The sequence below is a fragment of the Symphalangus syndactylus genome, chromosome 8 (genome assembly GCF_028878055.3).
Source record: "Symphalangus syndactylus isolate Jambi chromosome 8, NHGRI_mSymSyn1-v2.1_pri, whole genome shotgun sequence".
Classification (NCBI taxonomy): Eukaryota; Metazoa; Chordata; class Mammalia; order Primates; family Hylobatidae; genus Symphalangus; species Symphalangus syndactylus.
In genome coordinates, this window is record NC_072430.2 from 121068702 (window position 1) to 121087478 (window position 18777).

The 18777-nt window shown below is 41.6% G+C and overlaps 1 protein-coding gene across 6 annotated transcripts in view; it reads left to right on the top strand.

Annotated features, from left to right (window-relative positions):
* Positions 1–18777, top strand: part of SMARCAL1 (SWI/SNF related, matrix associated, actin dependent regulator of chromatin, subfamily a like 1) — a 70920-nt gene that overhangs the window by 37168 nt on the left and 14975 nt on the right. For all 6 annotated transcript variants that reach the window (XM_055290557.2, XM_063645697.1, XM_063645693.1 and 3 more), the window contains 3 exons: positions 1627–1845; positions 15037–15107; positions 18383–18485. In XM_055290557.2, coding sequence (XP_055146532.1) covers positions 1627–1845; positions 15037–15107; positions 18383–18485 — 393 coding nt within the window. The remainder of the gene's footprint in view (positions 1–1626; positions 1846–15036; positions 15108–18382; positions 18486–18777) is intronic.

The window sequence follows — 18777 nt, forward strand, 5'->3', positions numbered from 1 at the left end:
TTAATTATGATATCCACTTGTTCTCAGCATGGTTTTTATTTAATACAATCCATAAGCCAGGGCTGCCTTTTTTTTTTCTTTTTTTTTTTTGAAAATATATGCTTTTATTTTTCTGTGATTACAAACACAACTGAATATCAAATGCACAAAGTAAGAAATATACGGGGAAAAAAAATCAGATACGTTCATATATTTTTTGCCAGCCTCATGCATTAAGAAACCACTGAAAAGAGAACCTCATGCTGAGCTCATTTGCAAACCACTAACTATCTGAAGGCATTTGCTGAGAACTTCCAGCTGATTTCAGAGTATTTTTTAAAAAGAAGAAACAGCTTTACAACATTTTATTCCTCCACCTTTGACCATCTCTTCCTTCTCTCAATTTAGCAAAGGTTTATGAGACACCTATTCTGTCTCCACTATTATGCTAGGCTATCTAGCCCTCCATAATGGAAAAACCTAGCCCCTACCCTCAGGTAGCTAGCTCATCAGCCAGGAGGAGAGATGAGCTCCTTAAAATACAAAGTGGCAGGCACACTGGCTCCCTGATTTTCTACTAGATTGTAGAAATCAGTTCCATTTCCAGTAAGATTGTTGGTGAGGGATAGGGTTTTTAATGGTAACGGCTTCTTTTTTTTTTTTTTTTTTTGAGACAGAGTCTTGCTCTGTTGCCCAGGTTGGAGTGCAGTGACACCATCTCGGCTCACTGCAACCTCTGCCTCTCGGGTTCAAGCAATTCTCCTGCCTCAGCCTCCCTAGTAGCTGGGATTACAGGTGCACATTACCATGCCAGTTAATTTTTGTATGTTTAGTAGAGATAGGGTTTTTCCATGTTGGCCAGGCTGGTCTCTAACTCCTGACCTCAAGTGATCCTCCTGCCTCCGCGTCCCAAAGTGCTGGGATTACAGGCATGAGCCACTGTGCCTGGCCAGTAATGGCTTCTCTAGCTGTGTGATGGGGAATGAACATTTGAGCTCACTGCCTCCCGTGAGCTACTGAGCGAGGGAGCCATGTTTATGAAGGACTGCCTAGGCACTTAGCCAGACTGCCAGAAGCCTATGTGGTGAGCTCCTCCTGCCAACCCCAGCTGCCATCCGCAACAACACTGCAGTTACTTTTATTATATTGTACTTGTTTGTGCTGGTGTAATCCATACTGAGGAACAACAGTTTTTAAAATCCCTGTAAGTCTCATCAAATAAAGATGTTACTGACATTATTTTATTACATTGTGCAATGGACTCTGTAGGATAAGCCATAGGGAAGATTTAGTATTTAGTGTACAGGAATAGTCTGACAAGCCAAGTTTTTTGTTTGTTTTTTAATAAAATGGACACCCAATTGCTTGACTTCTGGCATTTGCTGCTGGAAAAGAAAGCTCACTGCCAAACTGTAGAATGCCGTGATAGGTGTTTTTTGTTCATCTCATTCCTGACTTTTTTCTCTCTTTTCCTTTCCATTTCTCATTTGTTTTATTGGGGGTTTATTTGTCCCTGTAAGTCACTAGAAGTTCTCTGAGCTAAGCCAGGGGTGGTTGTGAGAAGAGGGACCTCCCAGGATCCCACGTCCCTGTTGGACTGGGCCTGAAAGGAGCCTCATGGGGCTGTTGCTGTCTTGTTCTCTGCAGATGCCTTGGGGGTGGGACTACTCAGGTTCCTCCAACCTGGGAGAGCTGAAGCTCCTGCTGGAGGAAGCGGTCATGCTGCGGCGCCTCAAGTCCGACGTCCTTTCCCAGCTGCCTGCCAAGCAGCGCAAGATAGTGGTGATTGCCCCAGGACGGATCAATGCCAGGACCAGAGCTGCCCTGGACGCTGCAGCCAAGGAAATGACCACCAAGGACAAAACTGTGAGTCCAGGGCTGGAGACAGGTTTGGAAGCAGACGTGTCTAGGTGTTCCTTTCCATGAGAGGCCCTTGAAAATGACCTGGCATTCTTTCAGCTTTCCTTTCTGTAACCTTTTCCCTCTTCCCTAGGCAAGAACAGCAAGTCCATTTCATTCCTCAGTCTACCTAGTCAGTTTTGGAAAATCTCTTATTAATTTGTGGTTTTATACTTGCATAGATCACTGTTGATGGATGGCCATAAAGATAAGCACAGGCAACAGCAGGGTGGTGATCAATATTCCGAATCCCTCAAAGAATGTGGAAATTATGTCTACTATATTTTGAGAATGCATCATTCTAGTAACAGTTGTTAGAAAATTAGTCCTAACATGTTTGATACATATGTTAATCCTTTAACTATACTGTGTCATTTGTGTTAGTCAAAATAACAAGTCGACATTCATATAACAAAATTAAGTTTTTCAAACCCTCCTAACCTTTTAAATCCCTATTACAGGCATTTATGGTTGGCAGGAAGTTGGCATCCCCCTTTTACAGAGAGGGAAACTGAGGCTCATAGAGATTGCAGTTTGCCCAGGGTCTCTCAGCTGCTCCACTGCAGAGCTGAGGCTAGAACCAAGCCTCTTGCCCCTATTTTAGGACTCTTCACTATGATGGTTTTATCTTTTCAAACACTTTTATTTTATTTCTGTCTTTAGTGTCATACTGTGCTAAGTGCTATAATCTATGCCAGCTCTGTTTCTGTCCTCTTAGATAAAATCTTGTAATTCCCATTACCAAGAAAATAACAGTCATTGATATTTTTCAACATCATGAAGTATTATCTGGGCTTAATATTACCCTGTATAAAGATATTTAGATATAGATCTCAGCCTTCTGGGAGGTTACAAAATAAATAAGAATGACAAGAGACAGAATGCATGTTTTTCATGTTATTTTACCATGTGATGAGCAAGATTCATTGATAACTTTTAAGAAATGGCAGGATAGAGGATGCACTGGCAAATTGTCAAGCTGTATTGAATTTATGCTGTACTACATATAATAATCTGGATGGTCTGGAGTAAGTGAGCAGGCATCATCTCTTTATTGTGGAGTTTTCAAAGTTAAACAACATTGATGTAGACATATAGACCAGTGTTCTCAGATTATATTTCAGTGGAACCATGAGTAAAACCAGGAAGCTTTGTCACTAAAATCAATCTTGGTGGTCTTTTGTTTATTTTTAGAGATAAAAATGCAATAAGTAGAATATTTTTTCTCAATTTGAAGTTTTTTCTTATAACTTTTTATTAATGACTTTTGTCTACTGGTGAACTCTACCAGACAAGAAAACCAGTGAACTGGCATAGCAAATATAATATTAATGGAAAAATTCAGACATGCAATATTTTTAGATGCAAAGATCTGAATATTTATAAAATGTTACGTTTTTTTGCCAGCAAAGTTGTTCCTTGTGTGTGTGAGATGGAAGTAAGTCTGTTAGTGTTTCATGAGATTCCTCAGAGAACACCCTCACCAATACCTGGTTCACCTCCTGAACCAGTTTCAGAACAGCCAGGGTAGACACCTGAAAAAGCAATTAGTGGGCATTTGAATTAAGCAGGAAAAGCACATTAACTTGTTGAAACACAACTGTGAATTGTGTAGTATGGACAAAAAGAAAAAAAGAAAAGCAGTAGAAATTTTGTACTTAGTGCAACAAGATCTGAAAGCATTTTGTAAACTTCTGCCAACTTGTATAGTTCTTCAAGTAAAGGAAGTGGCTCTTTTCAAAGATGATTTCAGATGCCACCTGAGAGTTTGATTTCTGAGCTTGTTGGTGATGCTATGAAATTAACTAGAAGGTACCATGGAACTTAGGAATGTTGGGTGTTTTATAACTTTAGGTAGCTATACAAATCCAGTATTTTGGGGGATATTTTTATATTTTCTTGCTTAGAAATGGAGCCACAGCTCCCTTTTGGTTGTGGAAAAGTACATAAGGATAGTGCCAGTTGCCCAGAATCCTGCCTATTGGGTGATTATCCTCCTTGCTTTGTAAACACCACAGTCTTAAATCCATTTTGCAGATGATGAAAATGGAGCCTAAATTGCAGTGTCATTCTTTAAGAATCCAGCTGAGAAAGAGCCCAGAGCTCTTCTCAGTCCAGCACTTGAGAGTTGCTGTCTGCTTCCTTGGAGTCTTAGGAAAATTAAACGTTTATCCCTGAAAGATAGAAATTGAGTTGGTACAGATTACCTTCAGTGTGATGGCTGAAGCGAGACACTAAATTCTTTCAGATAATAATTCCTTAAGAACTTGATGACTTTTTGTGTCTTAATATAAATCAATTCTTATAATGGAAAATCCAAGTAGAAAACAGATTTGTGTGTTTGTGCTTTGGGCCATCAGAACCTTTGGATTTCTAAAGCCATTGATTTAGTGCATTTCTAAATCATGGATCTGATCAGGAGCATTGCTCTAACTTAATTCAGGATGGGAGTCAGCATCAGCTGGAGGCTGGACTAGATGACCATAGGCATGTCTTCCAAACCCTGGCCAGCTATGAAATCCTGAATTGGAAGGGTTAAAATGGGGACTTAGGTTTTTTTATGGTTTTAGTCGAATAAGGAGGCCCTGTGGATCTATAGAAAGTCCCCTCTCTCCATTGCCACCAGCTTTTTAAGTTACTTTTTAGTCCCAAGTTTCCTTGCAATTTTGCAAATCATGGTGACTGCAGCCAAGCACTGCTGACCTGCCTGTCAAGAATTGATTCTTTCTTTGTTCCTTCACACCTTTCCATCTGGAAGAATACATTTCTTAAAAAGCTTTATATCACAGGAGCTGAGGTGAAGGAGCCAATTTATAGAATATAATGTATAATGAAAGACTTTTCTCATTTTTTCAGCTGAAATAATGGATATCGCTTCACAGGCAAAGGAAAGCTGACTGTAATCATCTTTTGTCTAAAGCCATTTTTTCATCCTCAAGACCAGTAACAGAGAAATGGAACAAGTCCATACAGATTTCCTGGTAACAATATCAGTTCACCCTTGCCATTTGACAATCCACTCAAATTTCCAATGTAGAAAAATTTAAAAACTCCATTGGATCTAATTTAATTAACGTCTAGTCAGGAACAAAGAATGCAGGTTATTTAAAATTTCCTGGCCAGTAGCTGGCAAAAGAAGTAAGATCATTAATAGAGTATTATGTCTGCACAGTTTGGGGGAGTTTTTTTTAAAGCTAAAACTATTGATTTCTCCCACATTAAAAGTATTAATACAATAGATATCTATTGTATAAAATCTGAAAAATAAAAATACTTACAATCAGTAACATTTATTGAATACTTGCTATGTGCTGGGCATGGTGCTTTACGTGTATTGGGTCATTAAATTCTCACCATCAGCCCAGATATTTGAGCCTCAGAGCCTGCACTTTTAAGTGCTACAAATTCTGGTTCTACCGTTTAGTAGCAGTGTGACAAGTACACTCACTTGACTTTTTTTTGGCTCAGTTTCCTAATCTGTGCAGTGGTGATAATAGTGCCTCCCTCATAGCAATGCTGATTATTCAGTGAGTTAATGCATATTTAGTTCTTAGACTACTGCTTGGCCTGTAATAAGTGGTATATGAGAGTTAGTTGTTATTTTTATTACTATACTATAAAAAAGAATCATCTTGGGGCAGTTCCAAGATGGCCAAATAGGAACAGCTCCACTCTACAGCTCCCAGCATGAGTGACGCAGAAGACAGGTGATTTCTGCATTTCCAACTGAGGTACCGGGTTCATCTCACTGGGGCTTGTCAGACAGTGGGTGCAGGACGGTGGGTGCAGCGCACTGAGCGTGAGCCGAAGCAGGGCGAGGCATCGCCTCACCGGGGAAGTGCAAGGGGTCAGGGAATTCCCTTTCCTAGCCAAGCAAAGCTGTGACAGATGGCACCTGGAAAGTAGGGTCACTCCCACCCTAATACTGTGCTTTTCCAACGGTCTTAGCAAATGGCACACCAGGAGATTATATCCCGCACCTGGCTGGCTCGGAGGGTCCCACGCCCACGGAGCCTTGCTCATTACTAGTGCAGCAGTCTGAGATCAAACTGCAAGGCAGCAGCGAGGCTGAGGGAGGGGCGCCTGCCATTGCTGAGGCTTGAGTAGGTAAACAAAGTGGCCAGGAAGCTCGAACTCGGTGGAGCCCACCACAGCGCAAGGAGGCCTGCCTGCATCTGTAGACTCCACCTCTGGGGGCAGGGCATAGCCAAACAAAAGGCAGCAGAAACCTCTGCAGACTCAAATGTCCCTGTCTGACAGCTTTGAAGAGAGTAGTGGTTCTCCCAGCACGGAGTTTGAGATCTGAGAACAGACAGGCTGCCTCCTCAAGTGGGTCCCTGACCCCTGAGTTGCCTAACTGGGAGGCACCCCCGAGTAGGGGCAGACTGACACCTCACATGGCTGGGTACCCCTCTGAAACAAAACTTCCAGAGGAACAATCAGGCAGCAACATTTGCTGTTCAGCAATATTCGCTGTTCTGCAGCCTCTGCTGCTGATACCCAGGCAAACAGGGTCTGGAGTGGTCCTCCAGCAAAATCCAACAGACCTGCAGCTGAGGGTCCTGACTGTTAGAAGGAAAACTAACAAACAGAAAGGACATCCACACCAAAACCCCATCTGTACGTCCGCCATCATCAAAGACCAAAGGTAGATAAAATCACAAAGATGGGGGGAAAAGCAGAGCAGAAAAACTGAAAATTCTAAAATCAGAGCACCTCTCCTCCTCCAAAGGAATGCAGCTCCTCACCAGCAATGGAACAAAGCTGGAAGGAGAATGACTTTGATGAGTTGAGAGAAGAAGGCTTCAGACGATCAAACTTCTCCAAGCTAAAGGAGGAAGTTCGAACCCATTGCAAGTAAGTTAAAAACCTTGAAAAAAGACTAGACAAATGGCTAACTAGAATAACCAATGCAGAGAAGTCCTTAAAGGACCTGATGGAGCTGAAAACCAAAGCACAAGAACTACGTGACAAATGCACAAGCTTCAGTAGCCAATTCGATCAACTGGAAGAAAGGGTATTAGTGATTGAAGATCAAATGAATGAAATGAAGTGAGAAGAGAAGTTTAGAGAAAAAAGAAACAAACAAAGCCTCCAAGAAATATGGGATTATGTGAAAAGACCAAACCTATGTCTGATTGGTGTACCTGAAAGTGACGGGAAGAATGGAACCAGGTTGGAAAACACTCTGCAGGATATTATTCAGGAGAACTTCCCCAACCGAGCAAGGCAGGCCAACATTCAAATTCAGGAAATACAGAGAACGCCACAAAGATACTTCTCGAGAAGAGCAACTCCAAGACACATAATTTTCAGATTCACCAAAGTTGAAATGAAGGAAAAATGTTAAGGGCAGCCAGAGAGAAAGGTCGAGTTACCCACAAACGGAAGCCCATCAGACTAACAGCGGATCTCTCGGCAGAAATTCTACAAGCCAGAAGAGAGTGGGGGCCAATATTCAACATTCTTAAAGAAAAGAATTTTCAACCCAGAATTTCATATCCAGCCAAACTAAGCTTCAGAAGTGAAGGAGAAATAAGCTACTTTACAGACAAGCAAATCCTGAGAGATTTCGTCACCACCAGGCCTGCCCTACAAGAACTCCTGAAGGAAGCACTAAACATGGAAAGGAACAACCAGTTCCAGCCACTGCAAAAACATGCCAAATTGTAAAGACCATCGAGGCTAGGAAGAAACTGCATCACCTAACGAGCAGGATAACCAGCTAACATCATAATGACAAGATCAAATTCACACATAACAATATTAACCTTAAATGTAAATGGGCCAAATGCTCCAATTAAAAGACACAGACTGGCAAATTGGATAGAGAGTCAAGACCCATCAGTGTGCTGTATTCAGGAAACCCATCTCACGTGCAGGGACACACATAGGCTCAAAATAAAGGGATGGAGAAAGATCTACCAAGCAAATGGAAAACAAAAAAAGGCAGGGGTTGCAATCCTAGTCTCTGATAAAACAGACTTTAAACCAACAAGGATCAAAAGAGACAAAGAAGGCCATTACATAATGGTAAAGGGATCAACTCAACAAGAAGAGCTAACTATCCTAAATATATATGCACCCAATACAGGAGCACCCAGATTCATAAAGCAAGTCCTTAGAGACCTACAAAGAGACTTAGACTCCCACACAATAATAATGAGAGACTTTAACACCCCACTGTCAACATTAGACAGATCAATGAGACAGAAAGTTAACAAGGATATCCAGGAATTGAACTCAGCTCTGCACCAAGCAGACCTAATAGACATTTACAGAACTCTTCACCCCAAATCAACAGAATATACAGTCTTCTAAGCACCACACCACACTTATTCCAAAATTGACCACATAATTGGAAGTAAAGCACGCTTCAGCAAATGTAAAAGAACAGAAATTATAACAAACTATCTCTCAGACCACAGTGCAATCAAACTAGAGCTCAGGATTGAGAAACTCACTCAAAACCGCTCAACTACATGGAAACTGAACAACCTGCTCCTAAATGACTACTGGGTACATAATGAAATGAAGGCAGAAATAAAGATGTTCTTTGAAACCAAGGAGAACAAAGACACAACATACCAGAATCTCTGGGACACATTTAAAGCAGTGTGTAGAGGGAAATTTTTAGCACTAAATGCCCACAAGAGAAAGCGGGAAAGATCTAAAATTGATACCTTAACATCACAATTAAAATAACTAGAGAAGCAAGAGCAAACACATTCAAAAGCTAGCAGAAGGCAAGAAATAACTAAGATCAGAGAAGAACTGAAGGAGATAGAGACACAAAAAACCCTTCAAAAAATCAATGAATCCAGGAGCTGGTTTTTTGAAAAGATCAACAAAATTGATAGACCACTAGCAAGACTAATAAAGAAGAAAAGAGAGAAGAATCAAATAGACCCAATAAAAAATGAAAAAGGGGTATCACCACCAATCCCACAGAAATACAAACTACCATCAGAGAATATTATAAACACCTCTATGCAAATAAACCAGAAAACCTAGAAGAAAGGGATAAATTGCTCGACACATACACCCTCCAAAGACTAAACCAGGAAGAAGTTGAATCTCTGAATAGACCAATAATAGGCTCTGAAATTGAGGCAAGAATTAATAGCTTACCAACCAAAAAAAGTCCAGGACCAGACGGATTCACAGCCGAATTCTACCAGAGGTATGAGGAGGAGCTGGTACCATTCCTTCTGAAACTATTCCAATCAATAGAAAAAGAGGGAATCCTCCCTAACTCATTTTATGAGGCCAGCATCATCCTGATACCAAAGCCTGGCAGAGACACAACAAAAAAAGAGAATTTTAGACCAATATCCCTGATGAACTTCGATGCAAAAATCCTCGAGAAAATACTGGCAAACCAAATCCAGCAGCACATCAAAAAGCTTATCCACCATGATCAAGTGGGCTTCATCCCTGGGATGCAAGGCTGGTTCAACATACGCAAATCAGTAAACGTAATCCAGCATATAAACAGAACCAAAGACAAAAACCACATGATTATCTCAATAGATGCAGAAAAGGCCTTTGACAAAATTTAACAGCCCTTCATGCTAAAAACTCTCAATAAATTAGGTATTGATAGGACGTATCTCAAAATAATAAGAGCTATTTATGACAGACCCACAGCCAATATCATACTGAATGGGCAAAAACTAGAAGCATTCCCTTTGAAAACTGGCACAAGACAGGGTTGCCCTCTCTCACCACTCCTATTCAACATAGTGTTGGAAGTTCTGGCCAGGGCAGTCAGGCAGGAGAAAGAAATAAAGGGTATTCAGTTAGGAAAAGAGGAAGTCAAATTGTCCCTGTTTTCAGATGACATGATTGTATATCTAGAAAACCCCACTGTCTCAGCCCAAAATCTCCTTAAGCTGATAAGCAACTTCAGCAAAGTCTCAGGATACAAAATTAATGTGCAAAAATGACAAGCATTCTTATACACCAATCACAGACAGACAGAGAGCCAAATCATCAGTGAACTCCCATTCACAATTGCTTCAAAGGAATAAAATACCTAGGAATCCAACTTACAAGGGATGTGAAGGTCCTCTTCAAGGAGAACTACAAACCACTGGCTCAACGAAATAAAAGAGGATACAAACAAATGGAAGAACATTCCATGCTCCTGAATAGGAAGAATCAATATCTTGAAAATGGCGATACCCCTCAAGGTAATTTATAGATTCAAAGCCATCCCCATCAAGCTACCAATGACTTTCTTCACAGAATTGGAAAAAATTACTTTAAGGTTCATATGGAACCAAAAAAGAGCCCACATTGCCAAGTCAATCCTAAGCCAAAAGAACAAAGCTGAAGGCATCACACTACCCGACTTCAAACTATACTATAAGGCTACAACCTTATAGGTATATACTATAACCAAAACAGCATGGTACTGGTACCAAAACAGAGATATAGACCAATGGAACAGAACAGAGCCCTCAGAAACAATACCACACATCTACAACTATCTGGTCTTTGACAAACCTGACAAAAACAAGAAATGGGGAAAGGATTCCCTATTTAACAAACGGTGCTGGGAAAACTGGCTAGCCATATGTAGAAAGCTGAAACTGGATCCCTTCCTTATACCTTCTACAAAAATTAATTCAAGATGGATTAAAGACTTAAATGTTAGACCTAAAGCCATAAAAACTCTAGAAGAAAACCTAGGCAATACCATTCAGGACATAGGCATGGGCAAGGACTTCATGTCTAAAACACCAAAAGCAATGGCAACAAAAGCCAGAATTGACAAATGGGATCTAATTAAACTAAAGAGCCTCTGCACAGCAAAAGAAACTACTGTCAGAGTGAACAGGCAACCTACAGAATGGGAGACAATTTTTGCAATCTCCTCATCTGACAAAGGGCTAATATCCAGAATCTACAAAGAACTCAAACAAATTTACAAGAAAAAAACAAACGACCCCATCAACAAGTGGGTGAAGGATGTGAACAGGCACTTCTCAAAAGAAGACATTTATGCAGCCAACAGACACATGAAAAAATGCTCATCATCACTGGCCATCAGAGAAATGCAAATCAAAACCACAATGAGATACCATCTCACACCAGTTAGAATGACGGTCATTAAAAAGTCAGGAAACAACAGGTGCTGGAGAGGATATGGAGAAATAGGAACACTTTTACACTGTTGATGGGACTGTAAACTAGTTCAACCATTGTGGAAGTCAGTGTGGCGATTCCTCAGGGATCTAGAACTAGAAATACCATTTGACCTAGCCATCCCATTACTGGGTATATACCCAAAGGATTATAAATCACGCTGCTATAAAGACACATGCACACGTATGTTTATTGCGGCACTATTCACAATAGCAAAGACTTGGAACCAACCCAAATGTCCAACAATGATAGACTGGATTAAGAAAATGTGGCACATATACACCATGGAATACTGTGCAGCCATAAAAAATGATGAGTTCATGTCCTTTGTAGGGACATGGATGAAGCTGGAAACCTTCATTCTCAGCAAACTGTCACAAGGACAAAAAATCAAACACCACATGTTCTCAGTCATAGGTGGGAACTGAACAATGAGAACACTTGGACACAGGAAGGGGAACACACCGGGGCCTGTTGTGGGATTGGGGGAGCGGGGAGGGATAGCATTAGGAGATATACCTAATGTAACTGACAAGTTAATGGGTGCAGCACACCAACATGGCACATATATACATATGTAACCTGCAGGTTGTGCACATGTACCCTAGAACTTAAAGTGTAATAAAAATATATATATATATATTTAAAAATCATCTTTTATACAACCATAATTTTGGCATATATGAGTATTTTTCTATAATTATGTGTGTATATGTTGCTTTAAGATATATTTTTATATATCTGCATATAAATATATATAAAATGTTATATTTATATATGCAATAAGCAATACATATATTTTAAAAGCAGAACTGGGATCATACACATCAAGTGGGAAGGAAAACAGGTTACTGTCTTATGAAGACTTTTCCATGTTATCTTAAAACATAATATTATCTTAAAACATAATGTTTAGCCAAGTGCGCTGGCTCACTCCTGTAATCCCAACATTTTGGGAGGCCAAGGCAGGAGGATCACCTGAGCCCAGGAGATTGATACCAGCCTGGACAACATGGCAAAACCCTGTCTTTACAAAAAAATACAAAAAAATTAGCTGGGCGATATAGTGTGTACCTGTAGTCCCAGCTACTCGGGTAGGAGGCTGAGGTGGGAGGATCACCTGAGCCTGAAGTTTGGGGCGGAGTTGAGCTGTGATTGTGCCACTGCATTCCAGTCTGACGGAGAGAGACCTTGTCTCAAAAAAAAAAAAAAAAAAAAAAAAAAAAAACATAATATTTAAAGACCGCATAGTGTTTTCTCACATGGCTATAATTTTGCTAATCTTTTTTGTTGGGCCTTTAAGTTATTTTCAATTGCTCACTATTCTGAGTAATACTGTACTGAAAAAGTAGCTTACATTGAAATTTGTGCACATGCGATTTTATAATGAGAATCAGTTTTAAGGAGTAAGTTGCTGGATGATAGGGTTTTGGCATGTTTTAAAGGGGGTTGGTACATTTTGCTGCATCATCACCAAAATGGCTAGCCCAGTGTACCATGCCACCAGTCATGTATAATAAAAGTGTTTGTTTCTTCACACTCTCATCAACTCTAGGTGCTAAATGTTAGGGCAAGATTCCTGAAAGTGCTTCTCAGCAGTTTTCCATCTGTTTGTTTTGCCCTCTTTCTTTCTTAGTAGGGAGTGTGGCATGAGTGAGTGTAAGTGGGAGGGGTAGGCTGTCTCTGAAGGACACAGGAGTAAAACTGTAGACGGGGGCCAACTGGGGTGCAGTCTGATGGAGGCACACATGCTGCGAGTGAGGTCATCATATGTACGCCTGCCCTGCCCCTTTGGCTACTAGAAACTGCATTGGGTTGGAGGGCCTAGCCTGCTCCTGGGGACCGTTAGAGGTCCATGAATGGATTTCATGAAGTCTGAGCTCACTAGCCACGGGTGAAAAGTGTATGTTTCCAGAGCCTGATACAAAATAGGAGGGTAGGTGGCTGCCACTGCCAAGACACATGTAGGATATGAAAGGGATTTACAGTCTAATCAGTGACCTCACAGCTTCCTGTGGTTCCTCAGCATCTTTCTTTTTTCCCATAAAGTCCTGGAGGAAAGACACCATTCAAAGCTAAGAAGCTGGCCAGATGCAGTGGCTCATGCCTGTAATCCCAGCACTGTAGGAGGCCGAGATGGGAGAGGATTACTTGAGCCTAAGAGTTTGAGACCAACCTGGACAACATAGTGAGATCCTGTCTCTACAAAAAAATTAAAAAAAAAAAAAGCTGGTGTGGTGGTGCATACCTTTAGTCCCAGTTACTTGGGAGGCTGAGGTGGGAGGATCACTTGAGCCCAAGAGGCTGAGGCTGCAGTGAACCATGGTCGAGTCCAGCCTGGGTGACAGAGCATGACCCTGTCTCAAAAACAATAAAAACAACCCCAAAGCCAAGAAGCTGTTTTAACCAGACAGCTTTTTCCTCCATCCATGGTTATTAGTTTTAGGTACAGTCTGGCTGTGGTTTTCCTGAGTTATCAAGATCTCAAGAATGACAGGTTCAAGGCTATAGATGTTATTGCTGTTGAATCACGTCTTTGTTCCCTGGGGAAGCTGTCCTGTCAGTCACAGATCTTACAGAGGCCAGGCACAAGAAGGGAGGTGCACCTGTAAAACTATGCTTGCTGGTGAAAGGAGATGGCCACCTGTCTTGGTCCATTTGTGCTGTAACAAAATACTTTAGACTGAGTCATCTATAAGCAGAAACGTATTGCTCACAGTTTTAGGGGCTGGGAAGTTCAAGATCAAGTGGCCAGCAGATTCAGTGTCTAGTGAGCGCCCAGTTTTTGTTTCAAAGAGGGCGGAAGGAAAAAACAGGCTGTCTGTCCTTAGGACCTAAGCATCTCCCAGATGCCCCACTTCCCACCACCACTGCACTGGAAATTAAGTTTCAGATTATGAATTTTGGGGGGACACTCTTAGCAATGATGGTAAGAATATGATCTCTGGGAGGCCAGAGCGATAGTAAATGTTATCTCACATTATTATGAAACAATTTGAGCATCTCCTGTGTTAGCATTCTTTATTAGGAGTCACTTAAATGTAAACCATAAAGAAAACACCGTTTCTTCTTCTGGGAAGTTAATTACCTTATGTGGGAGGTAGACCAAGAACACCTGAATAATGGTTTTAAAATGATACTAAAATGGGCCAGGCACAGTGACTCACACCTGTAATCCCAGCACTTTGGGAGGCCGAGGTGGGTGGAACACCGGAGGTCAGAAGTTCGAGACCAGCCTGGCCAACATGGTGAAACCCTGTCTCTACTAAAAATACCTGTCTCTACTAAAATTAGCTGGGCGTGGTGGCACACACCTGTAGTCCCAGCTACTCGGAGGCTGAGACAGGAAAATCGCTTGAACCTGGGAGGCAGAGGCTGCAGTGGGCTGAGATCAAGCCACTGTGCTCCAGCTTGGGCGAGACAGAGGGAGACTTTGTCTCAAAAAAATAAAAAATAAGATAAAATAAAATGATAGTAAAATAGACTAGTCAGGGTCCATTGGAATTGATTCAGTAAATCTTGGACAGAGGTAGGCTCCGTAAGTCAGATATAGTCACAGCTTAGCAGAAGAAAAGAGGGAAGCAAAAAGCAAGTTGGGGAAATGTCACATGTAAGTTGTCACTTACATGTTTAGTGACAAGCATGTCACTTAAATGCTTAGCCAAGGCCACATTTCAGTGGGTCACATGGGTTTGGTGTATATGGTGAAGCCCTACCCGAAATGCTTTTCCAAGGAGCTTTTGTATTCCTTGCCTCTTGGATTCTTGCAACAGTTCTTGGACAATGGCAGGGTAGCTCTAATGCCGTCTCTGAGGACAAAACCTGACCCAGGCAGTTCTTCTGACTTGGCCAAAGTGAAAGGGGAATCATTGTCAGCACGAGGGTCTCCTGACTCTGGTGATGGGTGGTTGAGATTTGTAAAGCGCATAGGAGCAATAATTAGATCCACTCATCCCAGAGCTCTCAGACTGGGGCACTTAACATTCTTAACTTATCTTTCAACAGAAACAGCAGCAGAAAGACGCCCTCATTCTCTTCTTCAACAGAACAGCTGAAGCTAAAATCCCATCTGTCATGTAAGTGGTCATGAAGTGTCGACCTCTCTCTCTCTCATCTTTAAAAAAAAAAAAAAAAAACTTATTACTTTATTCTGCCTGAATGATTTTACTGCTTCTAAGAAATGACCAGAGATTATTAAATGTGCCTTTTGTTGAGGAAGGAAAAAATAAAACAGATGATCAGAGAGTAGAATTATAGCTGCCTTGAAAATAAAGTTTGGGGGCCAGGCTCACGCCTGTAATCCCAGCACTTTGGGAGGCCAAGGTGGGAGGATTGCTTGAGTCCAAGAGTTTGAGACCAGCCTGGACAACATAGTGAGACCCCATTTCTACAAAAAATGAACAGAATTAGCTGGGCATGGTGGCATGCACCTGTGGTCCCAACTACTCAGGAGGCTGAGGAGGGAGGATTGCTTGAGAGGGAGGACGGTCAAGGCTGCAATGAGCTAAGATGGTGCCACTGCACTCCAGCCTAAGCAAGAGGCTAAAACCCTGTCTCAAGGGAAAAATGAAAAAAGTAAAAGTTTAGGGCACCCTGCCCTTAATTACACACAAGGCATAAGTTGGCCAGTAACTGGAGCGACTACTAGGATGTACCTGGTTCTCTAAGAGATCCTGTCTTGAGCCAAGTAGGCTAGAGCTGCTGCTCCTTAAAAGGAGGGTGGGGTTGTCCCCAACACTAAAAGGGAGAGTTTTTCTAGGAGAATTGTGATCATTTGCCTTTAGGGAAAAAAAATTAGAAGGAAAAGCTGCCTTATGGGGATACTTGGGTCTTCCCCAAGGTCAGGAATTGTCATCCATTACTTACCTAAATAAAAAGAGAAATGTCAAAGTTTGTTCAAATATATGGGCATATGGGCATTGTCACGCCTAGTTCTATTTCCACCTTGTAAACTAAAGCTAAAGTAATAATTTCTATTCTTAGAATTATTCATGACAAAATCTCAATTGTATGCCTTTCTTAGAGAAAAACCCACTCCTATTTAAATATCACTGGGTAGAAACCTGGCAATTCTAATGACGTGCAGTTTGCCTGATTTTTTTTTTTTGTTTAACATTCATGTGATGCTCTGGCAGGATAATGGTCCAGCTGATGAAATTACAATGAGAATGGATTCCGTAGGGCTGAGTGGTGCCAGACTGGCTGTGGGGACTGAGATCTGGGAATAAATTAAGAAACATATCTGCCCCATCCTCGTACTTGGCCCACCTACCTCTCCACCCCCTCCGCTGTGGCAAGACAGTTCCCCACACCACTCGATCTGCAATGCCCCCTGGAAAGACTGCCTAGGGCTGGCCTCTCCCCTTCACTTCCTGGGCACTGCCCTTTTCATTTATGACCCTGTTACAGAGCTAATGAACTCCAGATGTGGTTTTTATGGCCTGGAAACTTTTCTCCCAGAAACACATCAGAGTTGCCCCCGCTGACCCATTTCTCATGTGCTGTGGAATAACAGATGGCAAGGATGTGCATTTCTCCCTTGCTCCCTCAGCCAGCTCAGGACCTGCAAAATTCAGAGTCCACTAGGTGCCTCTCTTCAGATGCTGCGCCCAGAGCCACCCATTTCCCTTAGAAATTTTAAGTCTTTCTACCACCTCATAAATAAACTTTGGTCATACCTCATACATACTTTCTCAAAATTCTGTTATATGATAAATTGTATAGTGCTTTGTAGTTTCCAAACATTTTTTACACCTGTGAACTCATTTCACATTTACAGCATCTTTGTGAGATCATGTAAGTCACACCGGCTCCATTTTTAAAAATGCAAACACTGAGTAAATCTATGACTCTCTGGACCTCAGAGTCACACAGTTAGTAAGTGGAAATTAGATTGTACGTCTTCAAAACCCCAATTTCCTCAGCTAGTTATTTGTCTTTTCTTTTTTTGCTGTTGTTTGTTTTTTCATTTTAATGGGCATCTTTTAATATAAAAGCCAAGGTTATTGTGCTAGGCAGATATTTCCAGCCTAGGAACTTGTAGAAGGTTATAGAACAACAAAGCTGTGTATGAGATATAGAGGGGAAAGAGGCATTAGGAAAATTGGGGCCTGTGGTTTTTATGAGCTCACCAAGTGGATTTTGTGGCCTTGTGACTTTTTGATGCCGTAGCCGTAAACTTTTTTGCTTATATCATGGCAAATTTTATGTCTCTCAAAATAATTAAAGTGAATTCTATTAGTATCAACAATTCACAAATTGAACTCAAATCTGGTGCCCTGGTCAGTCATAGTGTTGTTTGAAATGACTCTTGGATGTTTACAGGGCAGTCCCCATACCTTTCCCCCACCTGAGACATATCCTTCTTTAAGGAAGGCAGAGTCTGTTCCCTGTCCAGACGCACCCATGACTGGCGATGGCCTCAGCGAAGGAGCTCACTTGCCTGTACTGGGCTTACCTCTTCTTTGGGATTGTGCTCCCTCTTCAGGGAACTACCAGGGGAGAGGGGAACCTAGCCAGGGTCTGTTAACCTGATGACTTCCCACCCCATTGCTCCCTGAGGGTAGCTACCTTAAGGCCAAGCGAAAGATAAGAGTTGGGAAGCTTGCCAGGTATGGTGGCTCATGCCTGTAATCTCAGCACTTTGGGAGGCCGAGGTGGGCAAATCACTTGAGATCAGGAGTTTGAGACCAGCCTGGCCAACATGGTGAAACCCCATCTCTACTAAAAATACAAAAATTAGCTGGTTGTGGTGGTACACACCTGTAATCCCAGCTACTCAGGAGGCTGAGGCAAGAGAATTGCTTGAACCCAGGAGGTGGAGGTTGCAGTGAGCCGAGATTTCAGCACTGCACTCCAGCCTGGGCAACAGAGCGAAACTCAGTCTCAAAAAAAAAAAAAAAAAAGGGTGGGAAGCTAAGAAAAAACACAGTGGATGGAAGAGAGATGTAAATTAAAGGGAAGCCAAACAAATGAGAACCTTCTCTCCATAGTCCTCTGCCTTGGAAGAGAATTAACTGACTTAACTACTGGCCCTGTCATTTGAGGTCTAAAGTGGGAGGAGCTGGAGATCCTTCCTGGAATGTCTCTTTAGTATTATGTCTCAATATTTAGCTTCTAGAAATTTGTGTACTGTCATTAATTCCTTAGTCCCCTCCCTAAGTGTTTTGAGATCTACAGAGGACACTAATTTGTATTTAAAACACATTATAATGATAGTCGGAGGTAAAGTGAAAACTGTTGATCATCTTCTATGATCCCAGATAATAAGAATGTTTCAGTAACATACCAGAGACACATAAAACATAAGGAGTATATGTTTAATCTGTTTTTTTGTCATTGTCAAATGCAGTGAATATATCTTGGACCTACTGGAAAGTGGAAGAGAGAAGTTTCTAGTGTTTGCACACCATAAGGTGGTCCTGGACGCAATTACACAAGAGCTTGAGAGAAAGGTGAGCTCCCTTTGAAATTCACCATGGGCTACTTTTGCCATGTACAAAGTTGTTCTGGGCAGGCTTAGGTCAGAGCCAAGCAAAGTGAGACCGATAGCTTCTGGAAGCATTGCTGAAGACTTTCTGAAGAAGAGTTCTTCTTGCTTATACAACCACAGTGGGGTCCAAATGTTTCCCCAGCCATGTCATTTTAACTTCCTCCATGCTCCAAATAGATATCCCAGGAGTATTGCTTTAGGAACTTCTCCCAGGGGCTGTTCCATTATTCTGCATAAATAATTACAAAGTTGGC